We start from the raw sequence: 13,124 nt of genomic DNA, 5'->3' as shown, positions 1-13,124 counted from the left end.
TTCCTCCCTGGGTTGAATGGGATAGGCAACACCCAAACCATTGCTGCATGTTCCCAAATCCTCTTGGTACTCTTTGAATTCTGCAGAGATTTCTCAGTCTTAGGATCAAGAAGCCTTGGTGTGAACCTAGAGAACAGGGAGCAAATTCCTAGATTTCCCCCAGTCCCATCCTTGCTCCTTCCCTATGGAGTAATTTCTGTTTCCAGCACAGGAAGGGTCACACCTGGGCCTTAGGCAGGGGCGGGGACTCAGCCTTAGTTCCTACCAGTGAGAAAAGGACCAGCAAGGGAAAGGCCCCTTCTTACTCCAGAGCACAGAAAAACAAAAGTATTCCCTACTTACCAGCTGCTGGGAGCCATGGCAGTAGAGACCCTGGCAGCAAATCTGCAAGATGAACTTTCCTGTTCCATCTGTCTGGATCTTTTCAAAGACCCAGTGTCTATCCACTGTGGGCACAATTTTTGCCGAGCCTGCATTGTCCTGTGCTGGGAGGGATCGGATACCGTCTTCTTTTGCCCTCAGTGCAGAGAAGCTGCCCCGAAAACAAACTTCAGGCCCAACCGGGAGCTGGCAAGAGTGGTAGAAATTGCCAAACAGCTGAGTTCCCAGCCAGCAAAAGGAGCAGGAGGTGGGGAGAGACTGTGTACGAAACACAGGGAACCCCTGAAACTCTTCTGCGAGGAGGATCAAGCTCCAATCTGCGTGGTGTGTGACCGATCCAAGACTCACCGAGCTCACAATGTGGTTCCCATTGAGGAAGCTACTCAGGAGTACATGGTAGGGAGCTGCTGGCCATGAATTTCCAAGGCTGAAGTTCAGGCTGTTGAGCTGTAGCCTGGGTGTTCATTGCATATTTCTGGACTGTGACCTCTTTGAGCTTGTTTTTCCTGAACTCATTTCATTCTGACTTTTCTTAATTACTTTTTTCCCATAAGAATTGTCTTGCTAGCCATGCAGGTCTTTGCTTTCAGCCTAATGGGACAGTGAGGGACCTCCCTCCCCCTTCTTTGTTATGTAGTGATGCCATTTCTTGTCTTCATAGTTCTTGTTTTAGCTGTACTAACTGCACAATTAAAAAAAACCCAGAAAGCGGCCAAGAAAGTAGTAACCAATCATGTCTTTGAATAAACTATTCCCCTTCTGTCCTTGGTGTCTCTGGATTAAGTTCAACCTTGGCTAAGACATTTCTCAAGGAGCAGGTACAGGGGCAGACTTAGATGCACGAGCAACACCTGGCCTCTCCTCTCGTTGGCAATGACCCCAGCAGCAGGTAGTGCTCTTGGAGAGAGGAAGGACGGTACTTCTGCTGAGGGGCTAGAGCAGTGGTTAGCGGGGTGCCATGAGATCCTTTCCAAGGTGCTGTGGTGTGTCATGAGGTTAGCACTGTTAAGTGATTCACAGCAAATCTAGAGGTTTTATGTAGGAGCTCTCCGGAGGTCAGAATGTTTTTAGTGCTATGAACTTTCTAAATTTCTTGCAACTGAAAAATTGCTCTATTATTTGTCCTTGGTCCAAAAATGAGTGAAAGCTTGGCATTTTCCAAAGCGTGCCATGAGTCTAGACAGGTTGAGAATCATTGGGCTAGAGTCTGTCTCTTAACAGCCTGGAAGGTGTTAGCCCTCCTGACCATCCCAGATGCAGGAGAAACCTGCCCTCCCCTTCCCAGCCCCAGTCCTCACATTGCACCTCCCAGCAGGCTTGCCTAGTGGGTTTCAGGCAGGTGCAGTCATCATCTCTGGCTGAGCTGCAACAACTGGAAGAGTTTCACCCCACTCTGAACCAGCTGTGTGTCTACTCTGAGCCTGTGACAATGCAGCTGCTCCTCAACTCCCAAATGCAATTCCTTACTCTTTGCATAGGAACAAGTGCAGGACCGACTGCAGACTCTGAAAGAAGAGAGAGAGAAGCTCCTGCAGATTCAAGCATCGACAGAGGGGAAGTTCTGGAGGTACCTGGTAGGTGTCTCTTCCTCGGCAGGGTCAAGAGGAGAGGGGGGAGGTTCTGGGTGTCTAGGACTGTTTGCCTTTACTTGCCTCTCTGTGGCCTGGATCAAGCCCATGTCTCCTTGCTGTGCCTGGGAGAAGACCCCCAAGGAGTTCTCAGCAGTACTGGGGAGTACAGGGAAAAAATCTTGCCCACCTCTAACAAGTGTGGGGCAAGGGGGCTTGTGACTCTGCTTCCTCTCCTCCATCAGAGATGCACACCCAGTCTCTGTCTTGCTCAGGGCTTGCAGAAATGGCATGGTCAGGTCCTGGCTAGAAGTGGGGATTTCCGTACCCGCCCCAGCTGCCTCTGGTGTTGCCTCTTTGCTCTGGGCTCACTGTTGTCCTCTGTCTGTGCCTGCCCATGCTGCCTGATTCTGAATATTTTTGGAGGAGCCCTGCACTCTGAATGATTGCTGATCAGCTATGTTTGTCTGAGGAGAGTCACTATCCCAAATTGGAGTCTGCAAGTGCATCTTACAATTGTTTTTTTAATTCCTGCATCACATGAGGGCCTGCCACAGGGTTGCTGGTGCTCATTTTAGACCCTTTGAAGAAGAAATTTCAGGCGGGGATGCTAAGACAGGGAATTCCCCATGTTTTGTTTTTTTATTCCCCCCACTTGGGATTCGACCTGTGGAATTAATCAGGCTCAAACTGATTTTATCCAGTTGAGTTTACAGTGGCTGGGATCTGTCTGTATGAAACTTTACAATTTACTAAAGAGCCTTTCTGACCCCTCATCAGGGCTATGTGTCAGGGGAAATACGAATGGATGCCCTGGGACCATGCGGCACCTGGAGCTCGTAGAGCTGAAGCTGCATGGTAACAGCCTTGCAAGTGGAAGGGAGCAGCGCTCAGGCGCTGTGGCTGGGTGGGAAGGGAGGTATGGTCCCAGTTCTGCATTGCCTTGTTATCCAGGATTTCAGCTCCTTATAGTTGAATTGTATTTAACTTTTCATAGTGCTGAATCTGTCCAAAGATAAACATTTTGGAGGGTGTGAGCTGGTGACAGGCTACTTTCATCATATAAAGGAGGACTTCATATACTTTAGGAGACTGATTTCAGTTCAGTGTGATATAGTGCACAGGGCACTACCCCATCTTGTGTGAGCCTCAGGATCTTACCAGCAAAGGCTTTGGAGTATTAAGACTTTAATTGTATTGGGTTGCATTTTATTTCTACCTTGCAGTCGCTCAGTAAGCTTCAGCCAGCTTAGCTCTGAGCTGTGTCTTTTCTACTGGAAAGGATGGGATTGCCATAGCTCATTGTCACATCACAGACCAATGTTGGGAGGGCGGGGGAAGGAAGATGCCTCTGCTAGAAAAACTGGGGGTAATGGGCAAGCTTTAGAAAATAGAGGTGCACCAATATATTGGTTGCCTATCGGATTGGTGCTGATGAAAGGGAAATGACATTATCGGCTGTTAGCTTGTTTCGGCTGTTGTAGCCGATAACGTTTACCAATTAATTATGCCTTCTGGCCGGGACCGTAGATGCTTGGGTTCCCTTTTGCCCATGGGGCGGGCCCTGAGACACCTGGTTTCCCTCCCATGAGCCGGGGTGACTGTGAGCATGGAGGGCCCGATCCAGATGGGGGTGAGGATGGAAAAGGGTTCAGGCCCCTGCATCTCCTCACCAGTGGGCTGGGCTGGGTTGGTGTGGCCACTGATGCATGAGGCTGCTGGAGTGCACCCAAAAAAGGTGTATTTATATCAGTAGTTTAAAATGCCTCTTATTGCTATTCAATATTGGTTATTGGATCGTCCTTGGTCAATGTGGCTGGCTAATAATCAGTTAGCGTATCGGCCAAGAAAATCTCTATTGCTGCACCCCTACTATAAAACCTTTTTCTTTCTCCTCAGAGTGGGGAAATTTCTGTCAAAATATCAAGTGCTGAATTTTCTAGGGTTGCAACAGAATTTTCCCATCTGCACACGGGACTCTGTGAAATGGGCCCACAGAGACAGAGGACATCTTGCCTTTTCCCTGGCTATCTGTTTCTTGCAGGAGAAGATAGAAACTCAGAAGAAGAGAGTTGCATCCAAATTTGAGGCTTTTCACAAGTTTCTGCAGGAACAAGAGCAATTCCTATTGGCCCAACTAACAGAGCTGGACAAGGAGCTTCAGAAGCTGCAGAAAGAAAATGTCACCAAACTCTCCAAGGAGATTTCCCACCTCAGTAACCTGATCAAAGAGGTGGAGCAGAAATGCCAGCACCCAGCAAGTGAATTTCTGCAGGTAGGAGATAGATGATTTTAAGGTGCGGATCCCAGAATTCAAAACTCAACATCACCCTCTTCGGGTGTCTTGAGTAAAGAGCAATTCACTCTTGTGTAGTTTAAATGCAAGTCCTCCATTTCTTTAACCCAGTGGTGCCCAACCCATCTGGTCTTGGGGGCTGTGTTTGGCCAGTGCATGGGATCAGTACACGGCTGGATCATACCTGATGACCAAACCTGTGTGCTGGATCTATGTCATGTGGCTTGTGGGACTCCCCAGTAGCAGGGCAGCTCTGCAGCTGGGGGAGATGCAATACATGCAGCAGGAATGGCCATGGATAAGGGAGCCTCAAATGAAATGGTTAGCTCTGGCCCATGAGCCATAGATTGAATATTATTGTTTTAAGTCTTCAGATTGGCCTTTTATCTTATGAATTGGCTCATGAATTGTAGCATTAGCAGTGACAGAGTCCCGGTATTTGGGAAGAGTCTTTCCTCAGTACAGATCAGATTTGTTTGGTTGAGTGCTATCTGTTATATAGGGGCATTTTTACATGTGCAGTGAGGGTGGGGATGATTTAATTTGAGTGCCCACAGCATCTTGTATCGGCATTCTTGCACTCCAAAACAGCAGCAGGAGAGCTTTTTAATTAAAGCTCATTCAGTGAGCTTTGGTTAAAGTGCCCCGACCACCATTTAGATGCAGAGGCTGGTGGGAACATGCTAATTAGCATGCTCCAGCAGCCTTGATTAATCAAGTCTGTTCTGATGCGCTGTAATTTACAGCACATTGGAACAGCTTCCCAGCATGACTACGGGTGCCCTGGGTTTGTGAGTTGCTTTCCCAGCCAAGACCACACTGTAGCCAAACCCCCAGCTCTTTGCACTGCAGAGATGGCCTTCTCATCTTCCTGCTTTTCACTGAACTTGTTCTTTCTCTCCTCTAGGACATCAGAAACACCCTAAGTAGGTACGTGCCCTTGCACGTCACTGTACTGGGTTGGGATCTGGACACCATGTTACGTCCTTATTTCCCCAGGCTCTACAGCACAGTGTGAGGCAGTGTCTTCTGTTAAATGTGCACTTGGGCCCTACGCAGGGGTGGGAAAGTCTAGCTAGTGACTTCCCTGTGACTTCTCTCATCACAAATGGATGGAGACAAGTTTCCACCTCCACAGACACCAACACTGTCACTTCTTGGGTCTTCTATCTAATCCCTTTCTGCTATGGTCTCTCTTTACCAAAAAAAACAAACAAAAAAGAAATCGGTGGAGATAAATTGACACAGTAAATTAATTGACTCTGAGGAACCTTGTGCTACCTTATCTGGGACTCTACCCTTGGAGATGTTTGGATATATTGCATGTCCTGGCACCTCCCACCAGTTGGCTTCCCAAATGGGACACTCCTACGAAATGATAATGATGTAACAAGTGATAACTTGCAATAGAACGATCTTAATTAGGTGATCCTCTTCCTCTCTCTAGGTGTGAGAAGGGGAAAATTCAGCGCCCAGTGGAAGTTTCTCCTGAATTCGAACGCAGACTCCAGAAACTCTCTCAGAAAGAGGTGGTTGGAAACCAGGCTCTGAGAATCATGCAAGGTACCAACGAGGGGTCCAGAGAGGGAAACCGAGGCCTGTCTCTGGCCCATGGAAGGAACTGGGGTCTGGCTCTTTAGTAGTTAATGCAGGACACACCTGACTAAAGCAGTTGTGCCCCTTCTGAAGGTGCCATGCTCTGACCTGTTGCTTACTGACTGCTGCAGATGGAGTTGCCTGCATCAGAGTTATTGATACTGCTGTGCTAAACCCACCCACGTGCTGCAAGATGCATCTCGTGGTTCCTTACATCCTGGAGGCCAGTCTGGTTTTGGCTCATGCCAGCTCAGTGTTCCTGTGTGCTGATGTTGTCACCACTACGTGCCGCTGTGGCCTCCCTAGTGCTCCAGGAAGTCGTTTTGGTTGTCTGCCATACTTCACTTTTTTTCTTGTACGGCAGGGATTCCCCATTTTGGCTCCCCACCTTGGTGCCAATGAAGAGCCGTTCTAGGAAACCGTAAAAGTTGCTACACGATGGCAACCCAGACAAGTATAGGTCAGTGACCAACCAGTTTAGCAATGACTGATCAACTGTTCAGTGGCAGTTCCTAATATCACAGTGGGACATGCCAGCCACTTGCAAGTAACATCAGTCATGCAAAGTGATTCCTAGCTATTAGAAAACAGGTTTGTCCTACCTGCAGGAAAGGAATTGATGGTATGTGTAGGCCAGTCATGTTGTCCCCTAGGTGGAAGTGGGGGAAGTAAGAAGGTTCAGATATGAGGCCTTGTATGTTGGCTTCTGTCCTTCCTTCTTCCAGGCCACAGCTCTTTGGCCTCAGACACGTGCAGCCTGGACACAGACTGTTGGCAGCTTTGTGGGAACGAATTGTTATTAAGCCTTGAACTTTTTTTTTTTTCCAGTTGGACAGTGAAGTGCAAGGATTTGGGAGGGAAAAACAAGCAGATGGCAAATGAGGGAATTTGGAAGGAAAGGTGAAAAGACAGAGCAGAGTTTGAAATTTCAGGTTAAACACAAGACAAATAACCAGTGTAAATTTTAGAAACTTTAAAAAAGAAGAAATAAATAAGCAACAGCTGCTCAGATGGAGGGAAATAAGTTATTTATGGGTAGGAAACAAAAAGTAGTAAATCTTCAGACCAAATGAAAGTAAAAAGTCCCCTCCTTATTCTAATTTTGTCTGGTTTCAGCTGCCCTATTTGCACTGCTCAAGTTGATGGGGGGGGGACCTAGCAATTTAGAAGTGGTTCTACCACCTGCATAATTAGTGTCTTGCTTTTGTCTGCAAAGAAGAGTAGACTACTTCCTGAAGACCAAGCAGTGCCAGTAGTGGGTGGTCTTTAACATTTATGGCCTGGATGAAAAGCATGTTTAAGTTGAAAGGTGCCCTTAGAAGCACCCCTGACTAGAAGAGGTTAAATAGCCAAAGTTAAAACATGAGAAGTATATCTGCACACTTGGAACAGGAGAAGGGATGAGAAATTTTTCAAGATCCTGTAAGTGTTTGAGTAAGAAACCACACTTGGAAAATTGATACAATCCTGTCCAGGGCCCACTGCACGGTCACCAGTGACATATCTGCAATGTGAGTGTGTCAGTGTTGCAGTCTTAACAGCTCTCCATGCCAGGCATTGCTAGCCTCTGAACAATAAGGAGCATGTCCTTCAGCAGGCCAGGCACAGGCTGGGGTTGGCTGTGGTGCAAGAGGGAGCACGTTATCTGACCAGGCTCTGTCGTGTACCGCATGTGGAATTACCCCTGTGACTCCAGCCTGAGTCTGGCCTACTGAAGGACAGGCTCATTCTTCTTCAAAGGCTAGCAATGCCTTACACGATTACTGTGGAGCGCTGCTGAGACTGCAGCATGGGCACGCTGACTTTGCAAATGCCTACAAATTTTGCAGCACCATAAAATAAATTAAAGTGCTATGGGTAGCAAGTGTTTCACGCTCCCCTGCCTGGAGTGTAACAGAGTTGGCACAAAGCCACATTATTCAGATAGAGGGCTGCCTTATAGCTCTCCCTGCCCAGTGAGCTGTGCAGGCTTGCAAGCCCTTTAGAGATCCTGGCTCCTGGGCTGCTTTAAAGTGCCCAGTACTCATTAGTAATGAGCTACTGGGTTGTTGGTTGTAGCCGTGTTGGTCTAAGGACATAGGCAGGCAAGGTTCTTTGGGTAGATGTGATTATCCTTTTATTAGACCAACTAAAATAGGTGGGGAAATGTTCTTTGCAAGCTTTTGGGAACAAGCAACCTTCTTTAGGCACCAGGTGTTCAAGGACCAGAAGCCTTTTTAGCATGTCAGGGTTGCAGGCAGCTCATCACCCTGGCTGCCAGGAACCCATGGTGTAAAGCTCCCTACAAACCTCCAATGACCAGAGGAGTTGGGACAGGAAGAATTGGTGGGGGGCTGTGGGATATCGGTGGACAGGAAACCTGCCCAAATATTAAATTTGTGGTGAAAAAGCTGGCTGCAACACAGAAGTTGCCATTTTTAACAGCAACTTTTTTTTATTGCAGAGCTGCTATTTGGGGATCAGATTCCTCTTTTTTTTATCCCAAACAGCTTGAACATCTGACCAGTCGCTTTTTGTGATGGGAAATTAGCATGTAGACCACCACAAATTTTATGTCTGCCAGGGCCCAGTTCTGTCACAGTTGTGTGTCCTAAGTCCCCTCAAATTTGGATGTATTTTAAGCTCCATGGCGATGCCAAGTGTTTCTTGACCTCTTCTTAGTCGTGTTTATTTCCAGTCAAAATATTCTTGACGCTCTCCTTTGCAGAGAGTCCAACAAGTCTAAATACCTCCTTGGACATGAATGTCTTTGTCTGTCTTGAGTGCAGTGGAGCAGATGCCTCATGCTAGATCTCTTGCATATGGGAGAATTTCACATGTTGCATGCTTCAAAATTACTTCTGTCAATCTGCGTCCCCTCCCTTTGGTCTCCCACCATAAGAACTGATCAATTATTGAAGTTCTGTAAGGTGAAATATTTTCTTTTTTCTTCTCTAGACATTTTGATGAACAAGCAGCAGAAAGCAGGTAAGTCCTTCTGCAGGAGGAGAGATGGGAGGGGCTCGGCTGAGATTTCTCTGGTTGGCACCTATCCGATGAGAAAAATCTTGATCTTCCCTCATGGCCTCAGTGGGGAGATCATGCCTGCCTGTCTCCCTCCACGAGTCTTGTTTTGTTTCCCCCCCCGAGTCCCTGTCCAGGCTTCCCATCACCCTGGCTCTGCTGGCGAGGTGGGGGCAGGGGTTGTCCATTTAGTTACTGCCTCCTCCACCTCTTCCATTCCCCGTGGGCTGCGTGTCCTCTCCTGCTGTTCCCACCTCCCCCTTCCCCGCAGGCAGGGAGAGGATCTCTCCTTTCATTTAATCCTAGCCCTTCCCTCTGATTCGGGGCATCTCCCCAACAGCCCCCTGACCCTTGATGCTGCCTCATTTCCAGCCCTACTCCTGCTTGCCCCTCTGCCCCATCTCTGCTGTTGAGAGTGGGGCAGTACCAACAGGGGGGAGTGCAGAAGGGGAGGGAGGTTTGGGAGGAGGGGGCTGAAGTGACATCCCTGCCTGGCTCCAGCACGGAGGCAGTTCCCCCAGGCCACAGGCCCAAGAGGCAGGGATTAAAGTGTGTCCAGCCAGCACAGGGCTGGTAGGGACAAATGGCCCCAGCCGCCCCCAGGGCTCAGCTCTGACCCTGATGCTCTGGTGCTCTCTCTCCCCGCAGTGAAAGTGACTCTTAATCCAGACACTGCTCACCCTCACCTCGTCATTTCTGAAGATCGGAAAAACGTGAGATGGGCAGTCGCACGGCATCATCTGCCTGACACCCCCCAGAGATTTGACTCTGTGCCCTGTGTGCTGGGCCATGAAGGATTTGCCGCTGGGAGACATTACTGGGAGGTGGAGGTGGGGGAGGGAAGTATCTGGGCTTTGGGGGTTGCCAGAGAGTCTTTGAGGAGGAAGGGATGGATCAGTCTTAACCCTAACGATGGGATCTGGGCCGTGCAGAGATCGTTGGATCAACTCCGGGCTCTCACTGCCCCTGAGTCGACCCTCCTGCCCCTGCGCTGCATCCCCAGGAGGATCCGGGTGTGTCTCAACAGTGAAGAGGGGCAGGTGGCGTTTTTCAATGCTGATACCAAGGCCTGTATCTTCTCTTTTCCACCTGCCTCGTTCACTGGGGAGAGAATACTCCCCTGGTTCTGGGTTGGGGGATCCTGGCTCAGACTCCACCCCTGAGCGATCGACTGTCTTCAGTGCCCAGGTAATGAGACTTTTGTATTTTCTGTCCTTTCCATTTGTGACTTGGGAGAGCCTCTGTCCATCCGATTTCTGCAGAGGCTCGTCTAATCAGTGGTTCCCTGCTCTACCACCCTGGAGGCCACATGCTTGCAATGGCTCCTCACCATTGCATCATAACGAGCAGGCAAGATATTCAGAATTGCCTCACGTGGCCTGGGGCTTGCTTGTTTTCCACCCGCTCTGGTCCTGGAAGGCTGCAGTTCTGCTGAGCCCAGCAAGGAGACTTCGGGAGAAGAGGATATTTGGGAAGCAGGGGTGGAGCTGGAGGGTGCAGAGCAATAGAGAAAAGCTATGGAACAGAAGACGTGAGCAGTAGGGCAGTCTGTCGCGATTCTTGGAAATGATGATGTGAAAGTATGATTTAGCACAATTTTTGAGTTCAGTTCATTTGATTCTGAATGCTGCAACTGTTTCCATGCTTTAAACATGAACCCTTAGTTCAACATACGCTACTTTATTCTTTTTGTTGTTGTTGGGTTTTTTTAAAGAGACCTCCCTTTTTTTTTGTGGGAGCCTCATGTTTATGGTTATTAAAGTATGAAGTTTTATAATCTAGTTTGGGTACTCTGCAGCCTGATAGTCTTAATTTATTTATCTGGACTTCTTTTGGCCTTGGCTTGGACCCTGAACAGAATTGCCACATATAGCAGTTGCTCAAGTTTTACTCCACAATTGCTTTTCCTGTACAGGGAAGCCCTCTTGCAAGAAATCCCCATAAAGAAGATTGGCATCATGTCATGAGCTAATATCACTCGAAAGGGTGTCGGAGGGTTTTCTATGAGTTAAGGTTTTGTACTGTGTTTGGGTCATGAAACCTTTGATGGGCTACCTTTGTTCTGAGGACCTGAGAGGGGAGAATTGTGTTTAAAGGAGAGTGTCTAGGGCTGCAGATAAAGATGTTGTGCCACCATAATCAACTTTTATGGCGGCACAGAAGCCAAGTGAACAGAATCATAGAAAATTCGAGCTGGAAGGGACCTCAGGAGGTCACATCTAGTCCAAACCCCAGCTCAGAGTAGGATCTGCCCCAACTAGATCATCCCAGACCAGGCTTTGTCTAGCTGGGTCTTAAATGCCTTCAGGGATGGAGAGTCCACAACCTCTCTGGTTAGCCTGTTCCAGTGTTTTTACTACCCTCCTAGGAAGAATTTTCTCATTAAACGTCCCTTGCTGCAACCTGAGACCATTGCTCCTTGTTCTGTCATCTGCCCCCACTGAGAACAGTCCAGCGCCGTCCTCTTTAACACCCCTCCCCCCCCCTTCAGGTAGTTGCAAGCTGCTATTAAATCCCCTCCATCTTCTCTAGGCTAAATAAGCCCAGTTCCCTCAGCCTCTCCTCAGAAGTCACATGCCCCGTTGTTGCACCACAACTGCTTAGCAGTAACAATACCTCCTTGGAGGTATTTAAGAGGAGATTGAACAAACACCTGGCCGGGGTCATCTAACCCCAGCACCCTTTTCTGCCCAGGGCAGGGGGTCGGACTCGATGATCTAAAAGGTCCCTTCCGACCCTAACGTCTATGAAATCGATACGCCTGTCGCCTTTTTGCAGTTGATGGATGTCTGGACACTGTGGGCTGCTGGCAGTGACTGAAATGGTTCGGTAGTGCCATAGCATATTGCAACACGGTCGATTGTAAGCAAAGGCAATGCCTGTCTCCAGCCTAGGAGAGCTGCTGCTTGGTACTTGATGACCCATCTCAGGAACCAAGAGCCTTGCATATTCTGGAAAGAAAGACAATGTTCCTGCAGCTCCCTTGAAATCTGAACTGCTCCTGGCTCAGTTGCCATGTTGCTTTTTCCCAGAACAGGCAGTGAATTAACAGCTAAAATGCATGAAAATCTCTTGTATTTCTTCAAGCAAATCCACATAATTTCTCCTCTGGCTTAGCCAGGAGCATCTGTTACGACTCAAACGTTTGTCACTTTAGATCCACCCTGTTCACGGAAATTCCTGCTCTGCAGCAGAGACCTGCAGGTATAGCTCTGCACAACTGGGCACAGCGGAAGCTGCATTATACATTCATTTCATTTAAACCTGCAGACAGCACGATGACTTATCTACCTGTTACCCCATCTAGCGAGATGGGACAAATGTACATTTTAAAAGGATAAGGAGAGCTGCAGCTCCAGAATGTGCTGTAGCTGTTGTTATTAACCACTTAATCTGCATGATCCTTTAGCCTAGGCATGAGATCAGGGAGTGTCCTAACTAGCGTAGGGCTGTGGGGGAAGGTTAGAAAAGGCCTTGGCCTCTTGCAGGGCTGAGCTCTGTCCCGATCCTCCAGTTTCCTCCTTTTTCCTTTTAGGGGATGTGCCTCGATCCAGATGTGCCATGCTGTTTCTGAGAATCAAAATGTGCTAGATGAGCAGACGCATGCGGCATCTGCCCAACAATACTGAGCTCTGATGGTGTTCTGTGCATTTGGCTGTGGGGGATTCACCCTGGGGAGACGTTACTTGGTGGTGAGAGATGTGGGAGGCCGCTGGGCTATGAGGGTTATCAGAAGGTCTATGGAGGAAAAGATGGATCAGCTCTAACCCAGGCTGGAGACTTGGGGCTATGAGGCACTTGCGATATCGGGTCTGGGCTCTTACTGCTCTGTGTAGGACCCAAATATATTCAGCCACCCCAAAGGCTTCCAAAGCATTTTGGATAACGAAGGCTGTCCTGTGCTTGGGTGGCTTAAATGGACCTGAAGAATCTCCTGGACGTTTAGAGAGGGAATATGCTTCAAAGGGCAAATTGAATGGCCTGGAGATTTCACAGAAAAGCCCTGGCCTAACTTTCTTTCTTCAATAGGCCTTCATAATTTGATGAGGCTTTTATAAGGCTTTAGAAAAATACCTGATAGTAAAAACTCAGTGAATCAAATAACCTATGAAGGACCAGTCGCAGTAGTTGTAAAAATAATGAATATGCAAGTAACAAAAGGCAGTAAAAAAAAAAAAAAAAAAGTTTAGGGGAAAAGAGTTGTTGGACTAATAGACTGCTGGACTACTAGACTATGCTCCTGAATGTCCCAGTGAGACTCTGGACTGCCTGATCAATAG

General features: G+C 48.2%; 1 protein-coding gene across 1 annotated transcript; it reads left to right on the top strand.

Annotated features, from left to right (window-relative positions):
* Nucleotides 1-357: 357 nt before the first annotated feature.
* On the top strand, nucleotides 358-10,007 carry LOC149852626 (zinc finger protein RFP-like). The gene is made up of 7 exons (XM_090028330.1): nucleotides 358-777; nucleotides 1,860-1,955; nucleotides 3,994-4,224; nucleotides 5,153-5,175; nucleotides 5,693-5,808; nucleotides 8,779-8,808; nucleotides 9,493-10,007. The coding sequence occupies exons 1-7, from the start codon at nucleotides 358-360 to the stop codon at nucleotides 10,005-10,007; spliced, it is 1,431 nt and encodes a 476-aa protein (XP_089884456.1).
* The last annotated feature ends 3,117 nt before the right edge of the window (nucleotides 10,008-13,124 follow it).

The sequence above is a fragment of the Crocodylus siamensis genome, chromosome 15 (genome assembly GCF_052110815.1).
Source record: "Crocodylus siamensis isolate JL-2025a chromosome 15, ASM5211081v1, whole genome shotgun sequence".
Lineage (NCBI taxonomy): Eukaryota > Metazoa > Chordata > Crocodylia > Crocodylidae > Crocodylus > Crocodylus siamensis.
The sequence above is the reverse complement of the archived record's forward strand: the minus strand, read 5'-3'. Positions and strand labels throughout refer to the sequence as shown.